The sequence below is a fragment of the Oncorhynchus clarkii genome, chromosome 29 (genome assembly GCF_045791955.1).
Source record: "Oncorhynchus clarkii lewisi isolate Uvic-CL-2024 chromosome 29, UVic_Ocla_1.0, whole genome shotgun sequence".
Taxonomy (NCBI): domain Eukaryota; kingdom Metazoa; phylum Chordata; class Actinopteri; order Salmoniformes; family Salmonidae; genus Oncorhynchus; species Oncorhynchus clarkii.
In genome coordinates, this window is record NC_092175.1 from 4823168 (window position 1) to 4850526 (window position 27359).

General features: G+C 43.4%; 1 protein-coding gene across 2 annotated transcripts in view; it reads left to right on the top strand.

Annotated features, from left to right (window-relative positions):
- Positions 1 to 13493: 13493 nt before the first annotated feature.
- Positions 13494 to 27359, top strand: part of LOC139387980 (zinc finger FYVE domain-containing protein 16-like) — a 44656-nt gene continuing 30790 nt past the window's right edge. For both annotated transcript variants that reach the window (XM_071134431.1, XM_071134432.1), the window contains exons 1-3: positions 13494 to 13664; positions 23802 to 23917; positions 24139 to 26255. In XM_071134431.1, coding sequence (XP_070990532.1) covers positions 23848 to 23917; positions 24139 to 26255 — 2187 coding nt within the window. In that variant the 5' untranslated portion in view covers positions 13494 to 13664; positions 23802 to 23847. The remainder of the gene's footprint in view (positions 13665 to 23801; positions 23918 to 24138; positions 26256 to 27359) is intronic.

Genomic DNA, 27359 nt, shown 5'->3' on the forward strand with positions numbered 1-27359 from the left:
AACTTAGAAAGCAACTCTTTCGATGCACTTGCCCTCTGATCAGAAGACATATTCTTACATTTCTCTGCATGCTTCGTCTGGAAGTGTCATGACAAGTTGTTGACATTCAAGACAGCGATTCTCTCTTTGCACACTAAGCACACAGCTTTCCCTGATACCTCAATAAATAAATATTTCGATGTCCACTCTTGCTGGAACACCCTACATTCATTGTCTACTTTCCTTTTCTTTTAAATCTTTGAAAAACTCAATTTCCAGCTAGCTACTATTTGTAACTGTGACGTTTGTGTCAGCCTGTCAGTCACTGTCTGTTCTCGTGCAGTTGTTATTTATACGTGCCTTCAAAATAAATGTCCCACAAGCGGTGGGAGTTAAATCATTACACAAAGGCCAGTATTCATTGGGCTTTTAATTTGAATAACAAATAAATGTTTTAAAACTTCACTATCGCAAATTCTTTATGTGATCTGAGCATGATTCCGCGGGCCGTATTGAATCAGGTCGTGGGCCGCATACGGCCCCCGGGCCGGCCTTTGCCCAGGCATGTTCTACACGATTCTGTGTAAGGGGGCTGAATAATTTTGCACGCCCAATTTCAGTTTTTGATTTGTTAAAAAAGTTTGAAATATCCAATAAATGTCGTTCCACTTCATGATTGTGTCCCACTTGTTGATTCTTCACACAAAAATACAGTTTTATATCTTTATGTTTGAAGCCTGAAATGTGGCAAAAGGTCGCAAAGTTCAAGGGGGCCGAATACTTTCGCAAGGCACTGTACAAATACCTAGGTGTCTGGTTAGACTAAACTCTCCTTCCAGACTCACATTAAGCATCTCCAATCCAAAATTACATCTAGAATCGGCTTCCTATTTCACAACAGAGCCTCCTTCACTCATGCCTCCAAACATACCCTTGCAAAACTGACTATCCTACCGATCCTTGACTTCGGCGATGTCATTTACAACACTCTACTCAGCAAGCTGGATGTAGTCTATCACAGTGCCATCCGTTTTGTCACCAAAGCCCCATATACTACCCACCACTGTGACCTGTATGCTCTCGTTGGCTGGCACTCACAACATATCCGTCGCCAAACCCACTGGTTCCAGGTCATCTATAAGTATTTGCTAGGTAAAGCCCCTCCTTATCTCAGCTCACTGGTCACCATAGCAACACCCACCCGTAGCATGCGCTCCAGCAGGTATATTGCACTGGTCATCCACAAAGCCAACACTTCTTTTGGCCGGGGTGTATGTTTCAGGATTAACTACTCATCCATATATTTATATGTACATATTCTTATTAATTCCTTTTACACTTGTGTGTATAAGGTAGTTGTTGTGAAATTGTTTGATTACTTGTTAGATATTAATGCACGGTCGGAACATTTTGCTACTGTAACGGTTTTCTAGGTGTGAAGGAGAGTCGGACCAAAATGCGGCGTGTAGATTGCGATCCATGTTTATTAAACTGAAGCAACATGAATCTAAATACAAACACTACAAAACAATAAACGTAACGAAAACCGAAACAGCCTAATACTCATGCACATAAACACAGAATACAGACACTAAGGACAATCACCCACGAAACACTCAAAGAATATGGCTGCCTAAATATGGTTCCCAATCAGAGACAACGATAAACACCTGCCTCTGATTGAGAACCACTCTAGACAGCCATAGACTATGCTAGATAACCCTACTAAGCCACAAACCCAATACCTAACAAAACCCCAGGACACACCACATACAAAAACCCATGCCACACCCTGGCCTGACCAAATAAATGAAGATAAACAAAAAATACTAAGACCAGGGCGTGACAGCTACACTCACATTAACATCTGCTAACCATGTGTATGTGACCAATATCATTTGATTTGATTCACTATTATTCTATCATGTAAAAAATCATTTAAAAAATAAAGAAAAACCCTGAAATGAGTGTGTCCAAACTTTTCACTGGTACTGTAAGTATTCAGACCCATTGCTATGAAAATTGAGCTAATGTGCATCCTGTTTCCATTGATCATCCTTGAGTTGTTTCTACAACTTGATTGGAGTCCATCTGTGGTAAATTCAATTGATTGGACATGATTTGAAAAGGCATACACCTGTCTATATAAGTTCCCACAGTTGAAAGTCTGTGTCAGAGCAAAAACCAAGCCATTAGGTTGAAGGAATTGTCCATAGAGCTCCAAGATAAGATCGCGTCGAGGCACAGATCTGGGGAAGGGTCCCGGAGTTAACAGTGCATGTCAGAGCAAAACCCAAGCCATGAGGTTGAGAGTGACTAAGTACAGAATAGATTCAGGTCAGTGACGCTGACGCCGTTACTATAAAACCAACGTTGCTGAATGCTGGCTGACACGTATTTATAGCTTGTTGTCTAAAAAGACTGGCACTCAGGGAAGACAAGTATCATCCTCATTTTTGTGGGGCCGTAGAAAATACACAATGGACTTTTATGAGAAGAGGCATGTCGTTTTATCATTAGTAGCGGATGAAGCCTCCGAATGCTAGCTGGCGCTAGCTAACCTCCCATAAAGGTAGAATGCTGCAAGGGCCGGAGTTACCGACAGCAAGTGCTAATGCAAACAACATGCCTGTTCTCATAAAAGTAGCTAGCTACATAACTTGCAAATCGGGGTTACTTATCTATACCTTTGTCTGAGTTTAAATGAATTGGCTAGCTAGCTAACTTCAGTTAGCAGGGATCTAGCTAGCCAGTTTGAGTTGAAACATTATCCACAGCAAGCTGGCTAATGTTACATCCAATCAAACCAAATATTCCTCTCTATGACATTACATATTAGGGAGAGGCTATGTATTTAGCTAGTTACCTCACAGTATCATAGCTAGCTTGCTACTCCCCACACACCAGTCATAGCCATCATGTTGTACGTTTGTTGTATGTAATTCATTCCTTGCCATCTTGTGCAATATTGTTGAATGCAGTAGAAGTTTGCACCAACTTTATGGAAGCCCATTTGCACTCCTATGCCAAGCAAGTGATCGTGTCCACAACACACGGCAGCTGGAGGTAGACCACATCATGTTGTCTCTGGGCAATTGTACATCATTGGCAAAAGTGGGCATGTAAGTAATCCATACTCGTCGTGAAGCACTCATTTCCAAATCTCATTTTGGACGAGACTAATTCTAGTATCAAAATGTACTAGTGTAACTAGGAGAATTTTGTCCATAAAGTCAATGTTTCTGACTCCTATCAATGCCACACAGGCCATTTATAACCAATTCCCCTTTAACTGATTGAACAAACTTTGTTTTACTTATATTTGTATGTTGTCTTTTATGGTGTGGTTTTCATATAAGCAGTTTTGGACTTCCAACCTCACATGCACACCGTTTTTACCTGTAGTCTTCTGTCTTTCGCTTTTTTCTTTGGTGCGAATAGATAAAAATAAAAATAAACTTCAGTACACTATACTTTGCTTTACTGTACTCTACTGTACTGCGCCGTCCAAACTTGTGAAACATAGATTTGGTCTAGTCCGGACAATTATAGATGTCTATGTTTGGGACAAATCACGGCCGGTCCGAACCAGACCAAATCTGAACCGATTATAGACGTCTATGTTTGGGCCAAATCACGGCCGGTCCGAACCAGACCAAATCTGAACCGATAATAGACGTCTATGTTTGGACCAAATAACGGCCAGTTTGAACAGGACCAAATCGAAACCAAACAGACGTCTGTGATTGTTTCAGATTTGGTGACGTTGAAATCAAAGCCAGTCCAAAAGATGTTGCCAACAGTAAAATGCTTAGTGGGAAGTGTATTCTACCACAAAAGAGTTTTGATATCTGCCACGCCCCCTTTGAATCAGTTGTTGTTTTGTCTTAGGAGAAAAGCCTGCAGATATTTAAAAACGATGTGCTACTTATCGTTTTATCTAGAAAATGTCTTGCACAACTAACTTAATATGTTTTTACCACATTACACATTTATTTATTTTGGAATACACCCCGTCAACGTCATTTGCTTGATGACGTGCGAGTGGAGAAGGAGCTCCTCATTTCATATGAGAATATTTTCATCCATGTTCTCTCTCCCTGCTGCCTCTCCTTGATTAACTTTGACATTTTTTTAAAGGAGGAGAGAGAAGACGGAGGAGAGAGGAGATGAGCAAATTTAATTGATAAAAGGCCCCGTAGGAGAGACAAATAGACCATTCCTGTTCCCTTTGCTATGATGATGTTATTGCAGTCTGGTGTCTCTTAAGTTTATCTAGTCAATGTGTGCTTCAATAGCAGGAACTTAATACACACAAACAGTCATTAACCTTAAAAAGAGAGAGATGTACTTGGTTTAACCCTGGTGTCAAAGCTTAGTAAGTTACATATCGGCATTAATTCACACACCTGATACAGATTATCAACGTCTTGATGAGAGGTTGATATGTTAAATCAGGTGTGTTAGTGCTGGTTTAGAACAAAAGACTGCCCATTGCAATTCACATCCCATTCACAGACAGATCCTTTATCATCTGGAGAATATATACCAACTCTGACATAAATATAAAACTACATATTATATGCTATATAGTACATATTGTGAATAAATACCAGTGACATCAGTGTCAGAGGTGAGGAACTGGTTTGGAGTGCTGCTAAAGACTGAACTCTGACCTACACGGTGACAATTTCATCTCTTATTCTGCATTTAGATAACTAACGAGAGAAGGGAATGAGAGAAAGAAGAAAAGAGGAGTAGACTTTCACTTTTGGTGTCGCATAGGGTCAGAGGAGATGTGTTGCTGATGGACTGTAGTTTGGTCCAGGTGTGTATGTGTCCAGCTGACAGACTTTAGAATGACCCAGGGTTTGGTCCTGCGGATCAATGGAGAAGATGTGGTTGCAGAGCTCGTCCAATGGCAGCTCAGGGTCAGAGATCGCAAACTGGGCCGCACCCTCAATCACTTTCCCGATCTCCATATCTATCTCCTGATTGGAGAAAGAACATGTGTGAACATGAACATACACCTTTGCCAAATACATTTAAACTCAGTTTTTCACAATTCCTGACATTTAATCCTAGTAAAAATTCCCTGTTTTAGGTAATTTAGGATCACCACTTTTATTTTAGGAATGTGAAATGTCAGAATAATAGTTGAGAGAATGATTTATTCAAGCATGTATTTTTTTCATCACATTCCCAGTGGGTCAGAAGGTTACATACACTCAATTAGTATTTGGTAGCATTGCCTTCAAATTGTCAAACATTTTGGATAGCCTTCCACAAGCTTCCCACAATACGTTGGGTGAATGTTGGCCCATTCCTCCTGACAGAGCTGGTGTAACTGAGTCAGGTTTGTTGGCCTCCTTGCTCACACACGCTTTTCAGTTCTGCCCACAAATTTTCTATAGGATTGAGGTCAGCGCTTGGTGATGTACACTCCAAAACCTTGACTTTGTTGTCCTTAAGCCATTTTGCCACCACTTTGGAAGTATGCTTGGGGTCATTGTCCATTTGGAAGACCCATTTGCGACCAAGCTTTAACTTCCTGACTGATGTCTTGAGATGTTGCTTCAATATATCCACATAATTTTACTCCCTCCTGATGCCATCTATTTTGTGAAGTGCACCAGTCCCTCCTGCAGCAAAACACCCCACAACATGATGCTGCCACCCCCATTGTTACTTCACGGTAGGGATGGTGTTCTTCGGCTTGCAAGCCTCCCCCTTTTTCCTCCAAACATAAAGATTGTTATTATGGCCAAACAGTACTATTTTTGTTTCATCAGACCAGAGGACATTTTTCCAAAAATACGAACTTTCTCTTCATGTGCAGTTGCAAACTGTAGTCTGGCTTTTTACGGTGATTTTGGAGCAGTGACTTCTTCCTTGCTGAGCGGTCTTTCAGGTTATGTCGATATAGGACTCGTTTTACTGTGGATAATGATGCTTTTGTACCTGTTTCCTCCAGCATCTTCACAAGGTCCTTTTCTGTTGTTCTTGGATTGATTTGCACTTTTGGCACCAAAGTACATTCATCTCTAGGAGACAGAACGCGTCTCCTTCCTGAGTGGTATGACAGCTGCATGGTCCCATGGTGTTTATACCCGTGGACTATTGTTTGTACAGGTGAACGTGGTACTTTCAGGCATTTGGAAATTGCTCCCAAGGATGAACCAGACTTGTGGAGGTCTACAATTATTTTTCTGAGGTCTTGGCTCATTTATTTTGATTTTCCCATGATGTCCAGCAAAGAGGAACTGCGTTTGAAGGTAGGCCTTGAAATAAATCCACAGGTACACCTCCAAATTACTCAAATGATGTCAATTAGCCTATCAGAAGCTTCTAAAACCATGACATAATTTTCTGGAATTTTCCAAGCTGTTTAAAGGCACAGTCAACTTAGTGTAAACTTTGGACCCACTGGAATTGTGATACAGTGAATTATAAATGAAATAATCTGTCTGTAGACAATTGTTGGAAAAATTACTTGTGTCATGCACAAAGTAGATGTCCTAACCGACTTGCCAAAACTATAGTTTGTTAACAAGAAATTTGTGGAGTGGTTGAAAAACGAGTTTTAATGACTCCAACCTAAGTGTATGTAAACTTCCGAATTCAACTGTATGTCAATGTTATTCTCAGAGTCAACCCGGAAGATATCCCAGTCCACATGATCAAAACAATCTTGCAAAGATTCCGATTGGTCAGCAGAATGGAGCCGTGATCTGATTTGTTGAAGGGAGGGCGTGGGAACGGCAATAGTCAAGAGTTCTCGATGTGCGAGTAGCATAGATGTGTTGATAAAACTTTGGTAGCGTTTTCCTCAGATTTGCATTATTAAGGTCTCCAGCTAGAATAAATACCGGCCCAGGAGATGCATTTTCCATTTTTCACAAGTCCAGTGTAGTTCCTTGAGAGCCCTCATGGTGTGGGCTTGAGGGGGAATATACACGGCTGTGACGATGATCGAAGGCAATTATCTTGGGTGGTAATGTGGTCAGCATTTTGATAGCGAGGTATTCCAGATCGGAAAAAGAAAAGGACTTGAGTTCCTGTACATCACCACAATCACACCATGAGTAGTTAATCATGAAACGTCCCCTTTTCTTTTTCTCGCAGTTATTTCTTCCTGTCTGCATGGTGTACGGAGAACACTACTGGCTGTATGGACGGGGACAGTATATCCGGAGATTCTGTGATACAGAGTATGTTACAGTCCCTGATGTCTTTCTGGAAGGAGATTCTCACCCTGAACTCTTCTACTTTGTTGTAACAATGCAAGAAACGTTCTGAGCAAATAATGTAAGAAATAACACCAACATAATTATAATACTGCAAAGTTGGCTACGAGCTAGGAACATGGCGACCATGTCTATCGGCACTATCTGCATGTTCATGCTGTGTATGTCTGTAGCTATCCGATTATGTCGAAACAACTGGATGTGGTAAAGTGTCTTATTGAACACGTTGAGAAGTACCAAAGATATTGCTTATGTGGAAGAACTTAGCAACGTTGTCGAAATCTATTCTAACTGCAGCTTTCTTCTTCGTTGATAAAAAAACAAGAAACAGCTACGGATCAATGGCGAGCATTAATGGGTATAACTTGATATAACTAAATGCCTATATCAGAAAGTGCACTCTATAATTGCACCCTAATAAGGATGGTTGCGAATCCACCAGACAGAGTGATAGATCCAAGATGGATGCAGGAGTGAAAACTGCAAAAACTGTTTTAACAAAGACAGTCTATTATATTGACAAGATAGTCAAGTGACCGCTCTAACAATGGAATTATATATCCTCAAAGATGGAAGGCAGGCGGGAGATCAGGCGGGACCATTCTAGCCAATGAGAGGGTAGATATGTGTGTGACCAACAGGCCATAGAGATAGATAGAGGACTCATCTTTGTATCTGTGCCATTACAGTGTCTGAAACAGCATGGGCAGCTCCATTGAGGCTTTATCCATTTTAAAGTAGTAGATTTTCTTCTTCATTGGCTGATTGCTCACAGCTCATAGGAATCCCCACCCAGTCGACTACTTTAAAATGGTGGAAGACCTCAATTTCAATTCCTTGCTAAAAATGGGTTATATCCATGATGAGTCCTCTCTCTATGACAACAGGCAACAAATATAATGTATAAAGTTATTTTTTAAAGTTGCCAAAATGCCATGTGTGTCCACATACATCAATGCATTCATAACAACATTAATGAATTAACATTACTACACTTACACTGAACAAAAATATAAACTCAACATGCAAGAATGTCAAAGATTTTACTGAGTTACAGTTCATACAAGAAAATCAGTCAATGTAAATAAATTCATTAGGTCCTAATCTATGGATTTCACATGACTGGGAATACAGATATGCATCTGTTGGTCAGAGATACCTTTAAAAAAAGTAGGGGTGTGGATCAGAAAACCAGTCAGTATCTGGTGTGACCATCGTGTTTGCCTTAGCAATCTAACTAGGATAAAGACCTCCTCCATTCCTGCCAATATTGAAAGAGATCGTGATGCCTCACATCTCAAAAGAGGGCTACTTAATGTTAGATCCCTTACTTCAAAGGTAGTTATAGTCATTGAACTAATCACTGATCATAATCTTGGTGTGATTGGCCTGACTGAACATGGCTTAAGCCGGATGAATTTACTGTGTTAAATGAGGCCTCACATCCTGGTTACACTAGTGACCATATCCCTCGTGCATCCCGCAAAGGCGGAGATGTTGCTAACATTTACGATAGCAAATTTCAATAAAAAAAAAGAAGTTTTCATCTTTTGAGCTTCTAGTCATGAAATCTATGCAGCCTACTCAATCACTTTTTATAGCTACTGTTTACAGGCCTCCTGGGCCATATACAGTGTTCCTCATTGAGTTCCCTGAATTCCTATCGGACCTTGTAGTCATAGCAGATAATATTCTAATCTTTGGTGACTTTAATATTCACATGGAAAAGTCCACAGACCCACTCCAAAAGGCTTTCGGAGCCATCATAGACTCAGTGAGTTTTGTCCAACATGTCTCTGGACCTACTCACTGTCACAGTCATACTCTGGACCTAGTTTTGTCCCATGGAATAAATGTTGTGGATCTTAATGTTTTTCCTCATAATCCTGGACTATCGAACCACCATTTTATTACGTTTGCAATTGCAACAAATAATCTGCTCAGACCCCAACCAAGGAGCATCAAAAGTCATGCTATAATTTCCCAGACAACACAAAGATTCCTTCATACCCTTCCAGACTCCCTCTGCCTACCCAAGGACGCCAGAGGACAAAAATCAGTTAACCACCTAACTGAGGAACTCAATTTAACCTTGCGCAATACCCTAGATGCAGTTGCATCCATAAAAACGAAAAACATTTGTCATAAGAAACTAGCTCCCTGGTATATAGAAAATACCCGAGCTTTGAAGCAAGCTTTCAGAAAATTGGAACGGAAATGGCGCCACACCAAACTGGAAGTCTTCCGACTAGCTTGGAAAGACAGTACCGTGCAGTATTGAAGAGCCCTCACTGCTGCTCGATCATCCTATTTTTCCAACTTAATTGAGGAAAATAAGAACAATCCAAATGTATTTTTGATACTGTCACAAAGCTAACTAAAAGCAGCATTCCCCAAGTGAGGATGGCTTTCACTTCAGCAGTAATAAATTCATGAACTTCTTTGAGGAAAAGATCATGATCATTAGAAAGCTAATTACGGACTCCTCTTTAAATCTGCGTATTCCTTCAAAGCTCGTTATCCTGAGTAAACTACTGAAAGAGCTGCTTCCTGTGCTTGGCCCTCCTATGTTGAACATAATAAACGGCTCTCTATCCACCAAACTCACTAAAAGTGGCAGTAATAAAGCCTCTCTTGAAAAAGCCAAACATTGACCCAGAAAATATAAAAAACTATCGGCCTATATTGAATCTTCCATTCCTCTCAAAAATGTTAGTAAAAGCAACTCACTGCCTTCTTGAAGACAAACAATGTTTACAAAATGCTTCAGTCTGGTTTTAGACCCCATCATAGCACTGAGACTGCACTTGTGAAGGTGGTAAATTACCTTTCAATGGCATCAGACCGAGGCTCTGCATCTGTCCTCGTGCTTCTAGACCTTAGTGCTGCTTTTGATACCATCGATCACCACATTCTTTTAGAGATATTGGAAACCCAAATTGGTCTACACGGACAAGTTCTGGCCTGGTTTAGATCTTATCTGTTGGAAAGATATCAGTTTGTCTCTGTGAATGGTTTGTCATCAAATCAACTGTAAATGTCGGTGTTCCTCAAGGTTCTGTTTTAGGACCACTATTGTTTTCACTATATATTTTACCTCTTGGGGATGTCATTTGAAAACATAATGTTAACTTTCACTGCTATGCGGATGACACACAGCTGTACATTTCAATGAAACATGGTGAAGCCCCAAAATTGCCCTCGCTAGAAGCCTGTGTTTCAGACATAAGGAAGTGGATGGCTGCAAACGTTCTACTTTTAAACTCGGACAAATCAGAGATGCTTGTTCTAGGTCCCAAGAAACAAAGAGATCTTCTGTTGAATCTGACAATTAATCGTGATGGTTGTACAGTCGTCTCAAATAAAACTGTGAAGGACCTCGGTGTTACTCTGGACCCTGATCTCTCTTTTGACGAACATATCAAGACTGTTTCAAGGACAGCTTTTATCCATCTACGTAACATTGCAAAAAGTGCTAAATACGGCTGCTAGAATCCTGACTAGAACCCAAAAATGTGATCATATTACTCCAGTGCTAGCCTCCCTACACTGGCTTCCTGTCAAGGCAAGGGCTGATTTCAAGGTTTTACTGCTAACCTACAAAGCATTACATGGGCTTGCTCCTACCTATCTTTCTGATTTGGTCATGCCGTACATACCTACACGTACGCTACGGTCAGAAGATGCAGGCCTCCTAATTGTCTCTAGAATTTCTAAGCAAACAGCTGGAGGCAGGGCTTTCTCCTATAGAGCTCCATTTTTATGGAATGGTCTGTCTACCCATGTGAGAGACACAGACTCGGTCTCAACCTTTAAGTCTTTACTGAAGACTCATCTCTTCAGTGGGTCATATGATTGAGTGTAGTCTGGCCCAGGAGTGTGAAGGTGAACGGAAAGGCTCTGGAGCAACGAACCACCCTTGCTGCCTCTGCCTGACCGGTTCCCCTCTCTCCACGGCAATTCTCTGCCTCTAACCCTATTACAAGGGCTGAGTCACTGGCTTACTGGTGCTCTTTCATGCCGTTCCTAGGAGGGGTGCGTCACTTGAGTGGGTTGAGTCACTGACGTGATCTTCCTGTCTGGGTTGGCTCCCCCCCTTGGGTTGTGCTGTGGCGGAGATCTTTGTGGTCTATACTCGGCCTTGTCTCAGGATAGTAGGTTGGCGGTTGAAGATATCCCTCTAGTGGTGTGGGGGCTGTGCTTTGGCAAAGTGGGTGGGGTTATATCCTTCCTGTTTGGCCCTGTCTGGGGGTGTCATCGGACGGGGCCACAGTGTCTCCTGACCCCTCCTGTCTCAGCCTCCAGTATTTACGCTGCAGTAGTTTATGTGTCGGGGGGCTAGGGTCAGTTTGTTATATCTGGAGTACTTCTCCTGTCTTATCTAGTGTCCAGAGTGAATTTAAGTATGCTCTCTCTAATTCCCTCTTTCTCTCTATCTCTCGGAGGACCTGAGCCCTAGGACCATGCCTCAGGACTACCTGGCATGATGACTCCTTGCTGTCCCCAGTCCACCTGGCCGTGCTGCTGTTCCAGTTTCATCTGTTCTGCCTGCGCCTATGGAATCCTGACCTGTACTACCTGTCCCAGACCTGCTGTTTTCAACTCTCTAGAGACAGCAGGAGTGGTAGAGATACTCTTAATGATCAGCTATGAAAAGCCAACTGACATTTACTCCTGAGGTGCTGACTTGCTGCACCCTCGACAACTACTGTGATTATTATTATTTGACCATGCTGGTCATTTATGAACATTTGAACATCTTGGCCATGTTCTGTTATAATTTCCACCCGGCACAGCCAGAAGAGGACTGGCCACCCCTCATAGCCTGGTTCCTCTCTAGGTTTCTTCCTAGGTTTTGGCCTTTCTAGGGAGTTTTACCTAGCCACCGTGCTTCTACAACTGCATTGCTTGCTGTTTGTGGTTTTAGGCTGGGTTTCTGTACAGCACTTTGAGATATCAGCTGATGTACGAAGGGCTATATAAATAAGTGTGATTTGCCTCATGCAGTGAGACACATCTCCTACGCTTTGGGTTGATCAGGCTGTTGATTGTGGCCTGTGGAATGTTGTCCCACTCCTCTTCAATGGCTGGGAGAAGTTGCTGGATATTGCCGGGAACTGGAACACGCTTTCGTACACATCGATCCATAGCATACCAAACATGCTCAATGGGTGGTGACATGTCTGGTGAGAATGCAGGACATGGAGGTACTGTAACATTTTCAATCTTCCAGGAATTGTGTACAGATCCTTGGGACGTGCATTATCATTCTGAAACATGAGGTGATGGACGCGGATGAATGGCATGACAATGGACCCCAGGATCTCGTGATGGTATGTCTGTCCATTTAAATTGCCATCGATAAAATGCAATTGTGTTTGTTGTCCGTAGGTTATGCTTATGCCTGCCCATACCATAACCCCACCGCCATCATTGGGCACTCTGTTCACAACATTGACATCAGCAAACCGCTCACCCACACAACGCCATTTGCCCTGTCCAGTTGAAACTGGGATTAATCTGCGAAGATCACACTTCTCATGTATGCCAGTGGCCATCGAAGGTGGAAGTCAGTTATGGTGAGGACGACGAGCACACCGATGACCTGCCCTAAGACGGTTTCTGACAGTTTGTGCAGAAATTCTTTGGTTATGCAAACTCAGTTTCAACAGCTGTCTGGGTGGCTGGTCTCAGGAAGAAGCCGGATGTGGAGTTCTTGGGCTGGTGTGTTTACATGTGGACTGCAGTTGTGAGGCTGGTTGGACGTAATACCAAATCCTCTAAAATTACTTTGGTGGTGGCTTATGGTAGAGAAATGAACATTAAATTATCTTGCAACAGCTCTGGTGGATATTCCTGCCGTCAGCATTCCAATTGCACGCTCCCTCAACTTGAGACATCTGTGGCATTGTGTTGTGTGACAAAACTGCACATTTTAGAGTGGCCTTTTGTCCCAAGCACAAAGTGCACCTGTGTAATGACCATGCTGTTTAATCAGCTTCTTGATATGCCACACCTGCCAGGTTGATGGATTATCTTGGCAAAGGACAAATGTACACTAACAGGGATGTAAACAAATATGTGCACAACATTTGAGACAAATAAGCTTTTTGTGTTTACGGGACATTTCTGGGATATTTTATTTCAGCTCATGAAATCACTTTATATTTTTGCTGGGTGTATATTGATCAAATAAGTTATTACATTTTTTGTTGACCAAATTCAACACTCTCATTGACCTCCATGCAAAAACTCTTCACTTCGTGGGCAGATTTTGGGCGGAGTAAAACCTCTCGCCTCTTCCTCTCTGGCTTTAACAACTTCAGTGGAATAACAAAAGGACAAAGAGGATACGATCTAGATTCTAGACAAACCTTCTTTATAACCAGAAGAATCGTTAAACAGTTGGAAGGGCGAAGACAGAATTATGAATCTTCCGGTAATGACAAAGAAAATTGTTTGTTGACCTGTGAATAATCATTGGCTAGCTAGCTAAACGTAGCAAGCTAACTTAGCTAGCTATTAGCTAAAATAATGTCATCTGGCTGCTCTCCACGTTTTATGATATTCACGGATGATGCAGAATGTGATGACTTGTTAGTACTTCTCGAGAACCCAAGGCGATATATCCATCGTACAGCCGGTCCCATTACCGCTTAGTATTGAATGGGCTAACTTGATAACAGACAAGCCGTTGGTGTATCTGGTGATATGTGTCAGCTAATAATGGTAATGTCAGCAGCCAGGAATTCGTCGAACAGTCTATGCTTACTAGCTCATTTGTGACGATTAGCCTTCTGTAACTAGTGGTTAGGACTAGCTAGCTAACGTTAGCACTAGCTAGCTAACGTTAGCTCGTTACTGTTAGTTAGCTAACGTTAGCCAACGTTAATTAGCTACTAGCTAGACTGCTAGCTAGCTAGTAAACAACTGGAAGTTTAATTATTTGAGGTATTTTCATGAAGAAAAAACATGTTTTAGGCTTAGTTAAAGAGAAACACGTAAATTCTGGTCTTTATTTTGACGGTTCGTTGCAAAAGTGATATATTTTGGTATTTTAGTAGTAGTAAATCGAACTCTTTTTGGCCCTAGCGGTTCAACTCTTAACATTGACTCTAACAAGGGAGGGGTTCGATTGTTGGTGCTTTCAAGAAAACTGGGAACTCGGAAGAAAAAAAACACATGTAAAATCAGGTCGGAAAGTCTGATGTTTTAGAAAGAGTCCCAGTTTCCGACTTGGAATTCCGAGTCAGGTGACCGTGAAAAAAGGATTATTCTCAATTCGTGATCGTTTTTTTCCGAGTTCCCAGTGGTCTTGAACGCAGCATCTGGAATCTCGTTTCGGTCTTTGAGTGTCAGAAAGATACTTCACATAACACTATCTGAGGCGTTAAATAAGCTTGTTGATACACCAACAGCTTGTCTGTTATTTGACGTATCTGGTGATGTGTCAGCTAATAATGGTAATGTCAGCAGCCAGGAATTCGTCAACCCTGTTGCCCAAAGCTAACGTTCGTTATGTGAAGCTAGCCAGAATAAGGATAAGGCACAATAGTGGCGTTTGCGGTTTGCCTTCAAAATAAAAGTACCCATTTGAAAGTGATGCTGAAGGTTACAAATGGTGGAATCATGCCATATTTAGACTAGATCATGTTGGTTTTTGTTGTTTTTTTACCCCCTTTTCTCCCCAATTTCGTGGTATCCAATTGTTAGTAGCTACTATCTTGTCTCATCACTACAACTCCCGTACGGACTCGGGAGAGACGAAGGTTGAAAGTCATGCGTCCTCCGATACACAACCCAACCAAGCCGCACTACTTCTTAACACAGCGCGCATCCAACCCGGAAGCCAGCCGCACCAATGTGTCGGAGGAAACACCGTGCACCTGGCAACCTTGGTTAGCGTGCACTGCGCCCGGCCCGCCACAGGAGTCACTGGTGCGTGATGAGACAAGGCTATCCCTTCCGACCAAGCCCTCCCTAACCCGGACGACACTAGGCCAATTGTGCGTCACCCCACGGAGTCTCTGGTGGCGCTGCAGTACAGCGCCCTTAACCACTGCGCCACCCGGGAGGCCCTTAGACTAGATAATGTTAAACAAGGTTGGAATGTGAAGCAATGAAATGGGGTATCAGTCCACTCGGTGACACCCACAGAACACAACTGTGAAGAGTTTACGCCAATATTAGCGTTGTAGTTCTTACCGCGGGACTGTGAAATCACCTCCCCAGTCAGCCTATTGTGTGTATTGACATTCATATTGCACTGCACATCTTTACCTCAAGATTGGGGATCAATACCCAATATATTTTTGCCCAACGTCCTCCTCAGAGTTATCAGACTCCAAAACATCCACACAGTATTGTTTTTCCTCGTGAATAGTGTTCAATACACATAAGTTGGCAAATGTGGCTCAATTCAGTTGTTTCAGAGTCCCGCAATAAGAGCTACGATGCTAATGTTCTCTTGGTGTCATTGAATAGACTGATATGTCATTGATCCACAATTCATAGGTAAGGCTGTACAGTGAAATAAGTATGCCCCCAATGCAATTCTAAAGTATAATACATCCAGTGTGATTAATAACAGATTTTTGTCATTTACAAATTATTGTATTTTGTTGATTTTTATATAACATTCCAACCTCGTTTAGCATTATCTATTCAATTATGGCGTACTTCTACTATTTGTATTCATTTGCATCACTGTCAATTACACTTTTATTTTGAAGGCTAACCACAAAGTCCACTATTATGCTAATCCTTATTGTGGCCTGCTTCACATAGATGGGTTCGACCCCCGACATTAATCAAATACGAATTGTCTTATAAATTAGGGTTATTTTAGATGATGACACCTAGCTATATAGTTAGCTAGGTAACTATAGCTACTGAAACAGATTATGTCGTTTTGCTGTGTTTTTGGGGAAGAACATTGTTTGCATCCATCAGCTAGCTAGCTTTTTTTATGACCAGCACTGTAGATGCGCGAGACAACTTTACCAGCATCATAGCATACGTATGGATGAATCGTTATGACATGGAATATGAGCGATAGTCTAATCATTGTGTAATAACTACGTAAAAATGTTATATACGCGTTAAATTATTATGTGAACTACAGTCATATTCAGGCCCTGATTGGTCAGCAAGCTTATTTGACGTGTATATTTTTTGACATGCAAAGACCCAAACGGCGTTCCATAGTTGGCCAATGACCACCTGAAAATAACACTATCTGACGCGTTAAATAAGCTTGTTGACCAATGACAATAATTTTATTACGTAGTTATTACACATTGGTTACACTTTAACTCGTATTTCATGTCACAGCGACTAACGATACCTATGCTTCAAATCATATTTTATTTGTCACATGCGCCGAATACAACAGGTGTAGTAGACCTTACCGTGAAACGCTTACTTACAAACCCTTAACCAACAATGCAGTTCAAGAAATAGAGTTAAGGAAATATTTAGAAAATAAAGTAAAACATTATAAAAAATAAACACAATAAATAACAATAACGAGGCTATATACACGGGGTACCAGTACCGAGTCAATGTTCGGGGGTACAAGGTCATTTGTGCATGTGTGAAGTGACTGCATAGATCATAGACAGCGCATGGCTGCAGTGAGAAAACAAATGGGGGGTGGTGGTGTCAATGTAAATAGTCTGGTTGGCCATTTCATTATTTATTCAGCAGTATTATGACTTGGGGGTAGAAGCTGCCGTGCGGTAGCAGAGAGCACAGTCTATGACTTGGGTGACTGGAGTCTTTGATATATTATTGGGCCTTCCTCTGACACCGCCTAGTATATAAGTCCTGGATGGCAGGAAGCTTGGCCCCAGTGATGTACTGTGTCGTTCGCACTACCCTCTGTAGTGCCTTACGGATAAGATGCAGAGCAGTTGCCATACCAGGCGGTGATGCAAACGGTCAGGATGCTCTCGATGGTGCAGCTGTAGAACTTTTTGAGGATCTGGGGACCCATGCCAAATCTTTTCAGTCTCCTGAGGGGGAAAAGGTTTTGTTGTGCCCTCTTCACAACTTTCTTATTGTGTTTGGACCATGATAGTTCATTAGTGATGTTGACACATATGAACTTGAATCTCTCAACTCGCTCTACTACAGCCCTGGTTTGCTGTTAATGGGGGACTGTTCGACCTGTCTTTTCCTGTAGTCCACAATCAGCTCCTTTGTCTTGCTCACATTGAGGGAGAGGTTGTTGTTGTTCTGGCACCACACTGCCAGGTCTCTGATCTCCCTATAGGCTGTCTCGTCATTTTCAGTGATCAGGCCTACAATTGTTGTGTTGTAAGCAAACTTAATGATGGTGTTGGAGTTGTGTTTGGCCACGCAGTCGTGGGTAAACAGGGTATACAGGACGGGACTGAGCACGCAACCCTGAGGAGCCCCTGTGTTGAGGTTCAGCGTGGAAGATGTGTTGTTGCCTACCCTTACCACCTGGGGGCAACCCTTCAGGAAGTCCAGGATCCAGTTGCAGAGGGAGGTGTTTAGACCCGGGGTCCTTAGCTTAGTGATGAGCTTTGTGGGCAGTATGGTGTTGAACGCTGAGCTGTAGTCAATGAACAGCATTCTCACATAGGTGGTCCTTTTGTCCAGGTGGGAAAGGGCAGTGTGGAGTGCGATTAAGATTGCGTCATCTGTTGGGGCGGTATGCGAATTGCAGTGGGTCTAGGGTTTCTGGGATAATGATGTTGATGTGCGCCATGTCCAGCCTTTCAAAGCACTTCATGGCTACTCATGTGAGTGCTACGGCGCGGTAATCATTTAGGCAGGTTACTTTGGCTTCCTTGGGCACAGGGACTATGATGGTCTGCTTGAAACATGTTGGTATTACAGACTTGGTCAGGGAGAAGTTGAAAATGTCAGCGTGATCACACAGTCGCCCGGAACAGCTGTTGCTCTCATGCATGCATGCATTTAGCTCGTCTGCTAGGCTCGCGTCACTGGGCAGCTCGCGGCTGGGTTTCCCTTTGTCGTCCGTGATAGTTTGCAAGCCCTGCCACATCCGGCGAGTGTCAGAGCCGGTGTAGTAGGATTCAATCTTAATCCTGTATGGGTGCTTTGCCTGTTTGATGGTTTGTCTGAGGGCATAGCGGGATTTCTTATATGCGTCCGGATTAGTGTCCCGCTCCTTGAAACCGGCAGTTCTAGCCTTTAGCTTGAAGTAGATGTTGCCTGTAATCCATGGCTTCTGGTTGGGAAATGTACGTACGGTCACTGTGGGGACGATGTCGTCGATGCACTTATTGATGAAGCTGGCGATTGAGGTGGTATACTCCTCAATGCCATTGGATGAATCCCTGAACATATTCCAGTCTGTGCTAGCAAAAGTCCTGTAGCATCCGCATCAACTGACCACTTTCGTATTGAGCGAGTCACTGGTATTTCCTGCTTTCATTTTTACTTGTCAGCAGGAATTATTTCCCAAATGGGGTGCGAGGGAGAGCTTTGTATGCGTCTCAGTATGTGGAGTAAAGGTGGTCTAGATGTTTTAAAAAAAATCTCCCCTGGTTGCACGTGGCATGCTTATAGAAATGAAGTAAAACGGGTTTTGTTTGCCTGCATTAACGTCCCCGGCCACAAGGAGCGCCGCTTCTGGATGAGCATTTTCTTGTTTGCTTGCAGCTCGTTGAGTGGGGTCTAGGTGCCAGCTCGTTGAGTGGGGTCTAGGTGCCAGCTCGTTGAGTGGGGTCTTAGTGCCAGCATCGGTTTGTGGTGGTAAATAGATGGCTACGAATAATCTAGATGAGAACTCTCTTGGTAGATCGTGTTATCTACAGCTTATCATGAGGTACTCTACCTCAGGCGAGCAATACCTCAAGACTTCTTTAATATTAGACATTGTGCACCAGCTGTTATTGACAAATAGACAGTCGGAGCTTTAGAAAGAGGCCCGAGTTCCCAACTTGGAATTCTGAGTTGGAAGATATTTCAACAAAAAAAATTCCAGTCGGAGTTAGTTTTCTTTTGTCAAGAGTGCACAGTTGTCTTGAAGTCGGAGATTTCCTAGTTTCCAGGTGTTTTTAACATGGAATTGGGCACATTCAAAGTGCTGTGCTTTTACCTAAAGAAAAGAAACATGTCGGCTTTGAGAATTATAGCTAGCTATATCATCGTAACGAGAAATAGATGACTTTGGTGGTCACGTCAACTTGTTGTATTATTTTTCTAGCTGCTATGATTGATTGCGAAGTCTGCGAAAACAGTTGGCTTGTAGCTCAATGGTTGTGAGTTGGGGCTGCCACATGGGGCAGATCTACAGCACCATTCAAAAGTTTAGACACACCTACTCATTCCAGGGTTTTTAATTGTTTTTGTAGAATAATAGTGAAGACATCAAAACTATGAAATAACATATGTAAAATGTTGTAAACAAATCAAAATATATTTGAGATTCTTCATAGTAGCCACCTTTGCCTTGATGATGGCTTTGCACACTCTTGGCATTCTCTCAACCAGAATCATGAGTCACCTGGAATGCATTTCATATAACAGGTGTACTTTGTTTAAAGTTAATTTGTGGAATTTCTTTCATATTCCCTGTTATGGCAAGAACAGCTCAAACAAGCAAAAAGAAACAACATAATTACTTTAAGACATGAAGGTCAGTCAATCTGGAAAATGTCAAGAACTTTGAACGTTTCTTCAAGTGCAGTCACAAAAACCATCAAGCGCTATGACGAAACTGGCTCTCAGAAGGACCGCCACAGGAAAGGAAGACCCAGAGTTACATCTGCTGCACAGGATAAGTTCATTAGAGTTACCATCCTCAGAAATTGCAGCCAAAATAAATGCTTCAGAGTTCAAGTAACAGACACATCTCAACATCAATTAAAATAAAATAATTGTTAAACCTTTATTTAACTAGGTAAGTCAGTTAACTGTTCAGAGGGGACTGCGTGAATCAGGCCTTCATGGTGGTTGGACTATCATTTTGTTTTTCAACAGGTCAATGACCCAAAACACACCTCCAGGCTGTGTAAGGGCTATTTGACCAAGAAGGAGAGTGATGGACTGCTGCATCAGATGACCTGGCCACCACAGTCAACCTAATTGAGATGGTTTGGGATGAGTTGGAACACAGAATGAAGGAAAAGCAGCCAACAAGTGCTCAGCGTATGTGGGAAGTCCTTCAAGACAGTTGGAAAAGCATTACAGGTGAAGCTGGTTGAGGGAATGCCAAGAGTGTGGAAAGCTGTCATCAAGGCAAAGGGTGGCTATTTTGAAGAATATCAAATATATTTTTATTTAACACTGTTTTTGGTTACAAAAGTATTACATGTTATTTCATAGTTCTGATGTCTTAGTAAAAATAAAGAAACCATTGAATGAGTAGGTTTGCCAAAAATGTGACTGGTAACTATATTATTTTCCCAAATCCTTTTATTTAGAATAGAGTGGGGCAAAAAAGTATTTAGTCAGCCACCAATTGTGCAAGTTCTCCCACTTGAAAAGATGAGAGGCCTGTAATTTTCATCATAGGTACACTTCAACCATGACAGACAAAATGAGAAAAATATCCAGAAAATCACATTGTAGGATTTTTAATGAATTGGTGACCCCCTTCACCTTGACAGGCCTGCTCAATGTAATTGAGAAACACAATGTGTGCGCCATTGTAGGATCCAAGTAATGGACTATGTCCTCCCACATCATCTTCTGAAATAGCTGCGCACATGGAGATGTTTCCCCCCACCTTGTCCAGGCATTTGGACGGTCGCCCATTGGCCGATGAGGTTCTGCCCACAGCGCCAGGTTTTGGCCTGCTTCATCAACAAAGATCTGCTTATGATGTCACACAGCATCATCAAGCACCATATAAAAAAAATATATTTTGGTTAGTTATTTTTACAGTCTAGTTCCAAAATGATATTGTGAAGTAGCATGTGCATCAAGTAGTAACAGTAATACAGTATATAGTGCTACACCTGAACATAGCCTGCCCGCAGTTTTCACCTGGTCGTTGTTTCTCTCAAGGCACCAGGTAAATGTGTTTTAGATACCTGGTGGCTCTTCGAAAGGCAGGCAATTGTTGTTAGGCTGATGGTCGCCACATTGGCAAAGGTGTTGTCATTCTCCTCAATGGCCTGCTTTATTTTTCACAACTGTATGTCATTCCTGGCCCTCACCATTTTCACCACTGCCCTCTCCTGCTGGTCGGTCAGCACACTGCCATGGCTACCCCCATGGGGCGGCAGGGTAGCCTAGTGGTTAGAGTGTTGGACTAGTAACCAGAAGGTTGCAAGTTCAAACCCCCGAGCTGACAAGGTACAAATCCGGCCCCTGTTCCTAGGCCGTCATTGAAAATAAGAATTTGTTCTTAACTGACTTGCCTAGTTAAATAAAGGTTAAAGCAAAAAAATTTTTAAATGGGGTCTAATGTAAATTCTGAGGGTAGAACAGAGTATACTGTCAATAGATCATACAGTACGAATACTGTAACATGTTTTGTGAATTTACATGCATTACAAAATATGCCATGGTAAAGCATAATGCATATCCTGCAGACTAACCTTTTTTTTGGGGGGGGGGGCAAAAAAATGTTTTAGTGATCAAATTGCTCTTTTCAGATTGCAGTGAACTAATCTGGCAGGTCCTGCGAACGACGATGGCCCAAAATTCATTAGACACAACAGTTCCCTGCTTCCTTCTCTCTGATGTCCACCTCTTTGACAGGGCTCATGCACACCTCTTTGATAAGGCACATGCCCACCTCTCTGACGGGCACCTTGTCCACGAGCTCTTTGATTTCTTCCTTGCTGTCTATCCTGCTCCATGTTGAAAGAAATTGTGTTCACAATTTTTATATGGTGACCAATTGTGGTAACCATTTTCTGAAATCAATTAGCAATAACCAGTGGTCATTATGTATCACACATGTCATTTAGATGTTTATATGTTACAAATACACTATTCATGTAGTTCTCTAAATCCATATATAGTGGACAAACCAGTTTAAAAGATATGGTTTACCAAACGGTTAAGTGATTAACCATTAAGCGCAGTTGAATTAAGTGATGGTCAAATATATTTTAAACAATTGAGAAGAGAATCAAATAAGTATTGCGAGCCTTGTACTGTGAAAGGCAATTACTTTATATGAAAGTTATTTCTAGATGAAACACGGATTAGGTTTGGTGAAAAAGCTACTGTGTGATTTTGGGTGTTGTACTTTGTTGTGAAAAAACTGCCTTTTTGATGATCTGTTTTGAGTTTTGTACTAAGTTGTGAAATTGTACCACATACTTGGGAAAATAGTACTTGGGAAAATAGTACTTTGGTGCTACTTGGGGGATTTGAATTTACACCTCAAGTGGCAGTAGATAGATGTCAGGAACTCGGCGCCTCACCACTGTGATCTAACTGTTCAGAAGTGTATATGTTTGCGATGCACATAATTGTATTTTCAGAGTGTGCCAGTTGATTTCTGGTAAGTATGCTTTAGTGAGAAAGTGTCGGGATCAGGTACAACTACGTTTACCCACACCAAATGAATATGCATGAGCAATTCTCCCCACCCACAACTTCTCACCTGGATGTATTTATTTAGTTAATTTGAAGGAAATTGGGTTTGAGATTTACCCTTTAATCCTAATTGAACAAATACATAGCTAATGTTATCCATTCCACTTCTAGTTATAGCCTAGTGCTAGCTAACTAGTATTAGACTTAACATTGCCTTGATGAGGAAATATTAGTCAGCATGGATGCTAGCTAATAGCTGATCATACGTCAACCTGGTCTCATAGACAAGATGTAACATATTAAAGTTAAATCCAGGACACTGGATTTAATGGTTACATAAGACAGCTGGTTAAAGGTAGTGGTTGGTCCGGGTGAGTACAACAGGAACGTCTTGCAAGTTCGAATCTCTTCACCGACAACTTTTGCATTTTAGCTAATTAGCAACTACTTAGCATGTTGGCTAACCCTTCCCCTAACCTTAACCCTTTAGCCTAACTCCTAACCCTACCTGCTAGCCCAACTAGTCAAATTTGTCACGACCGGCATAAGTTAGGTCCATAGCTAGATGACCAGATTTATTTTATTGTTTTATTAGCCCAGCTGCTAATACTGGCTCCTGGCAAGCTAGCTACCTAGCTGGGCCTGTTGTGTAGTCTTTAACCAATGCAAGGTGAGTTCAGGTCAGACAGGTGGAGTCTCACAATATAAATTGTGATGCCAGTTGACATGTCATAATAAAGTCATTACACTGAAACTGGAGAAATTCTCTCTTGTAGATATTTTGATTAGATTACCCCACAGACATTGAGAGCAGGGGTCAGAGTCTGAAGTACACAATCAGCTGGAGAACGTTTGAGGTGCTCTGCTGACTGTTTGGTCAACAATTGATATGTTATTAATTTTTCAACTTGTCTGGGGACTGTGGATGAAAGCTTAGCTTCTTCATAGCCAAGAACTACAGCATTTTAACACTGATGTGGAAACTGAAATTTCGATCAAAATGCATTCATCCTGTCCTGTCCATAAGACCAATAGATAAAGATAACAGATGATAATACTTCCCGTTTCTCTTCTCCGGGAGGTGAAGGCGTGAGTGGAGCCGGTCTCCCACGGACAGCCCAGCATGGACAGCTTCTTTAAGGCTGCTGTGTGCGACCTGGACAAGCTGCTGGATGATTTTGAGCTCAATACAGGTTAGACCCGGGTTACTACTGTCTGAAAAAAATGTATTCGGTAGCATGTTTTTCATTTCTGTATGTTGAGGGAAGGTCGGAGGGGTGTAGTGTTACGTGAAAATAAATATGTATATTTTTTTAAATGTGAAACTTGTGGTGTAATTTATTTGACAACTTGTCGCTCACTTGTTTTGCTAACAACAGAACTGATTAACGGATACTTTTCCCTTCTCCACAAGATGAGCATGAGTGCAGATCAGTCTCCCTGTCGCCTCCCTCATATCCCGGCCACTCTCTGGGCGCCCAGGGTTTCCTTCCGGAACCCTCCAAAGTTCCAGTTCCACACTCTCTCCCTGACCTCAACTCCCTGCACTACGGCTCTGCTTCCAGCTCCCCCGACCATCCTAGCCCCAGTTCTGTGGAGTGTGAGACCAAGGCCCGGCCCCTCACTGGGGTGGACCTGCTCTCCTCTGTAGACGGCCGGGGGTCAGCTAAGAGTTCTGCACCGCCCTGCCCAGACCGGGCCCTGAAGCCTGTGTGTGATCTGGTCAGTGATACAGGCTCAGCCCACCTCCTCCAGGCCAACAGCCACACCGCCTTCAGTAAGCTGGATGTGGCAGAGAGCCGGCTGGAGGAGGAGCTTCTGGTGGACTTCACCAGCCCCGTGGTGGCTTTGCCTAGGGAAGCCTCAGCAGGCCTGGGTCTGGGTCCCGGACAAGGGAGTACTGAGGGGAGGGAGGCTCTTGGCGGGGGAGGGGAGGTGCTGCTGGGGCTGGACTCTGGTGGTTATGCTGCCTCTCTCAGTCTGCTCGATGTGATTTTGCCAGCTGCTGTGGAGAGAGCCTGTGAGCCCACAAATCCCCCCTCGCTGAGAAACTCTGAGTCTGGAGAGACGGAGGGAGAGGAGGCGGGCATAGAGGTGTCACTTATCAACTGTCAACTGGAGAACTCACCTGACCACCAGGACCAGCCTGTAGTCCTGCCCGTTGCCATGGACACCAAGACAGAGGACACTCCCACGTGTGATATCGCCACAGATGTCAGGGATGAGAGCGAGGGGTACTCTGAGCTGGCTGAAGCAGAGAGTTCTGGGAGCTGCACTGGACAGGAACCTAACTCTGAGGACTGCAGTGGCTTTGTGTCTGAGAGCCCCTCAGCCCTGTCCTGCCTGCCCATGGCCGTGTCCATGTGCAGGGCCCTGGTGGCCTCCAAGAACCCTGAGGAGGCCATGGGAGGAAGGTTAGAGGTGGTTGAGGCTGTCCCAACTGAGAACTTAGAGGCAGAGTCCCTGTCTGCATCTGAGGTGCAGGGGGAAGTCAGTCTCCCAGAGAACCCTGGGACTGTGGAGGACTGTACCAGCCCTGATTCTGCCCCTGAAGACCTCTCTGTCCAGTCCCCTAATACAGAGAGCCCAGAGATGACAACTATGCCTTTCCACCTGGCTGTCTCAGCTCCTCCCGTCTCCCAGGTCAGCTTCTCTCAAGTGGAGGTCCAGCCGGCCCCCATGTCTCCAGAGCGACCTGCGTCCCCTCCCTCAGAGCCCAGCCTAAGCCCGGTGGACCCCCCTGAGTTTGGCTTTGAGTACCTGCCGGAGAGTGACCAGGCTGGGCTGCTGGTGACGGATGAGGAGCTGGATGCTTTCCTCCGTGGGGAGGCTCAAGGTGTAGAGGACCAGGGAGTCCCTCACTGCGAGAGGCCCGGGGAGAACCTCCAGGACGAGGGCTTCTCCGAGCTCAATGGGGACCTGGAGGAGCGGCTGGTGGAGGAGGAGCTGCAGAGCTACAGCCGGAGCCGAGGGGAGGGGTTGGCCTACCCGGATAGCGACAGGACATCGTCAGCGTCTGCAGAGGGGAGTGTGAGCTTAGCCCCCTCCATGCCCTCCCAGGACCCCAGTAGTCCCAGTAACCTCCCACCACCCTACTTTGGAGGGGCCCGACCCAAACAGCTGCACTGTCAAGCAACCAGGGCACCTCCAGCAGTAGGGGAGGACCAGGGGCCCAGTAGCCCCACAGATAGCACTGACGCTGGGGAGGAGGTGGACCAGAGCCCCTCTCCTCCCAGCCCCAATCTTGCTCAGGACCCCTCTAAACTGGGTGTGCCCTGCCCAGGGTACTCCCCAACAGAGCCCTACGTGAGCAGTGTGGGGTACAACGAGCTGTCGGAGCCCCCACCCTACCCTGGTGAGCCTGCTGAGGAGGAGTCTGGGTCCTCAGAGGGGAGGGAGGTGGAGGATGAGAATGGGCTGGGGTGCAAGCAACCCCCCTGGGTGCCAGATTCGGAGGCTCCCAACTGTATGAACTGCTGCCAGAAGTTCACTTTCACCAGGAGGAGGCACCACTGCCGGGCCTGTGGGAAGGTACGTAGCTAGGTCTGTCCTTGAAGGGACTTTCTTTTACCCTAATTCCTAGGGTCATAGTTTGCCCTATTGATAACATTTTTGGTGTTTTGACTATACTTTTTTATATTAGGTGCAAGTAAATATAAATAACTTTTACCTTGCAACACATAATAAAGAGCTCTAACTAAACTTAAATGAGTGACAGTCACAAAGACCTTGAATATGAATGAAAACGGAAGAAATGCAATCATATTGTGGCAATAACTTGCCAGCATAATTGCATATTCTGGGGACATTACCTGACTGTTACCCACTCAGTGAACTTCAATAAAGCAGCCTTACTGCGGTTTCCAATGCAGCACATTTCTGTATTCACTTAATCAGAGGATTCAATTGTGGATTACAATGTGGAGCTGTGACCTAGCTGTGTTTCAGCTCATCCACTGACTCTCATTTGACTTCGACCTATCGGTCTCCTTGTAGAGGACACTCCTTCTGTTCATATCTCCTGTTTACAAAGCAACAGAGAGCCCCCGCTCACACACAGTACCAGCCAAAACTTTGGACTCACCTGCTCATTCAAGGGTTTTTCTTCGTTTTTTTACTATTTTCTACATTGTAGAATAATAGTGAAGACATCAAAACTATTAAATAACACATATGGAATAATGTTGTATCCAAAAAAGTGTTAAATTAAAATATATTTTATATTTGAGATTCTTCAAAGTAGCCACCCTTTGCCTTGATGACAGCTTTGCACACTTTGGCATTCTCTCAACTATTTTCCAACTGCCGTGTCTTTGTGAGACGCATATTTGGTGAACGGATGATTTCCGGATGTGTGGTTCCCACCGTGAAGCATGGAGGAGGAGGCGTGGTGGTGCTTTGTTGGTGACACTGTCAGTGATTTATTTAGAATTCAAGGCACACTTAACCAACATGGCTACCACAGCATTCTGCAGCGATACGCCATCCCATCTGGTTTGCGCTTAGTGGGACTGTCATTTGTTTTTAAACAGGACAATGACCCAACACACCTCCAGGCTGTGTAAGGGCTACTTTCCCAATAAGGAGAGTGATGGAGTGCTGCATCAGATGACCTGGCCTCCACAATCACCCGAC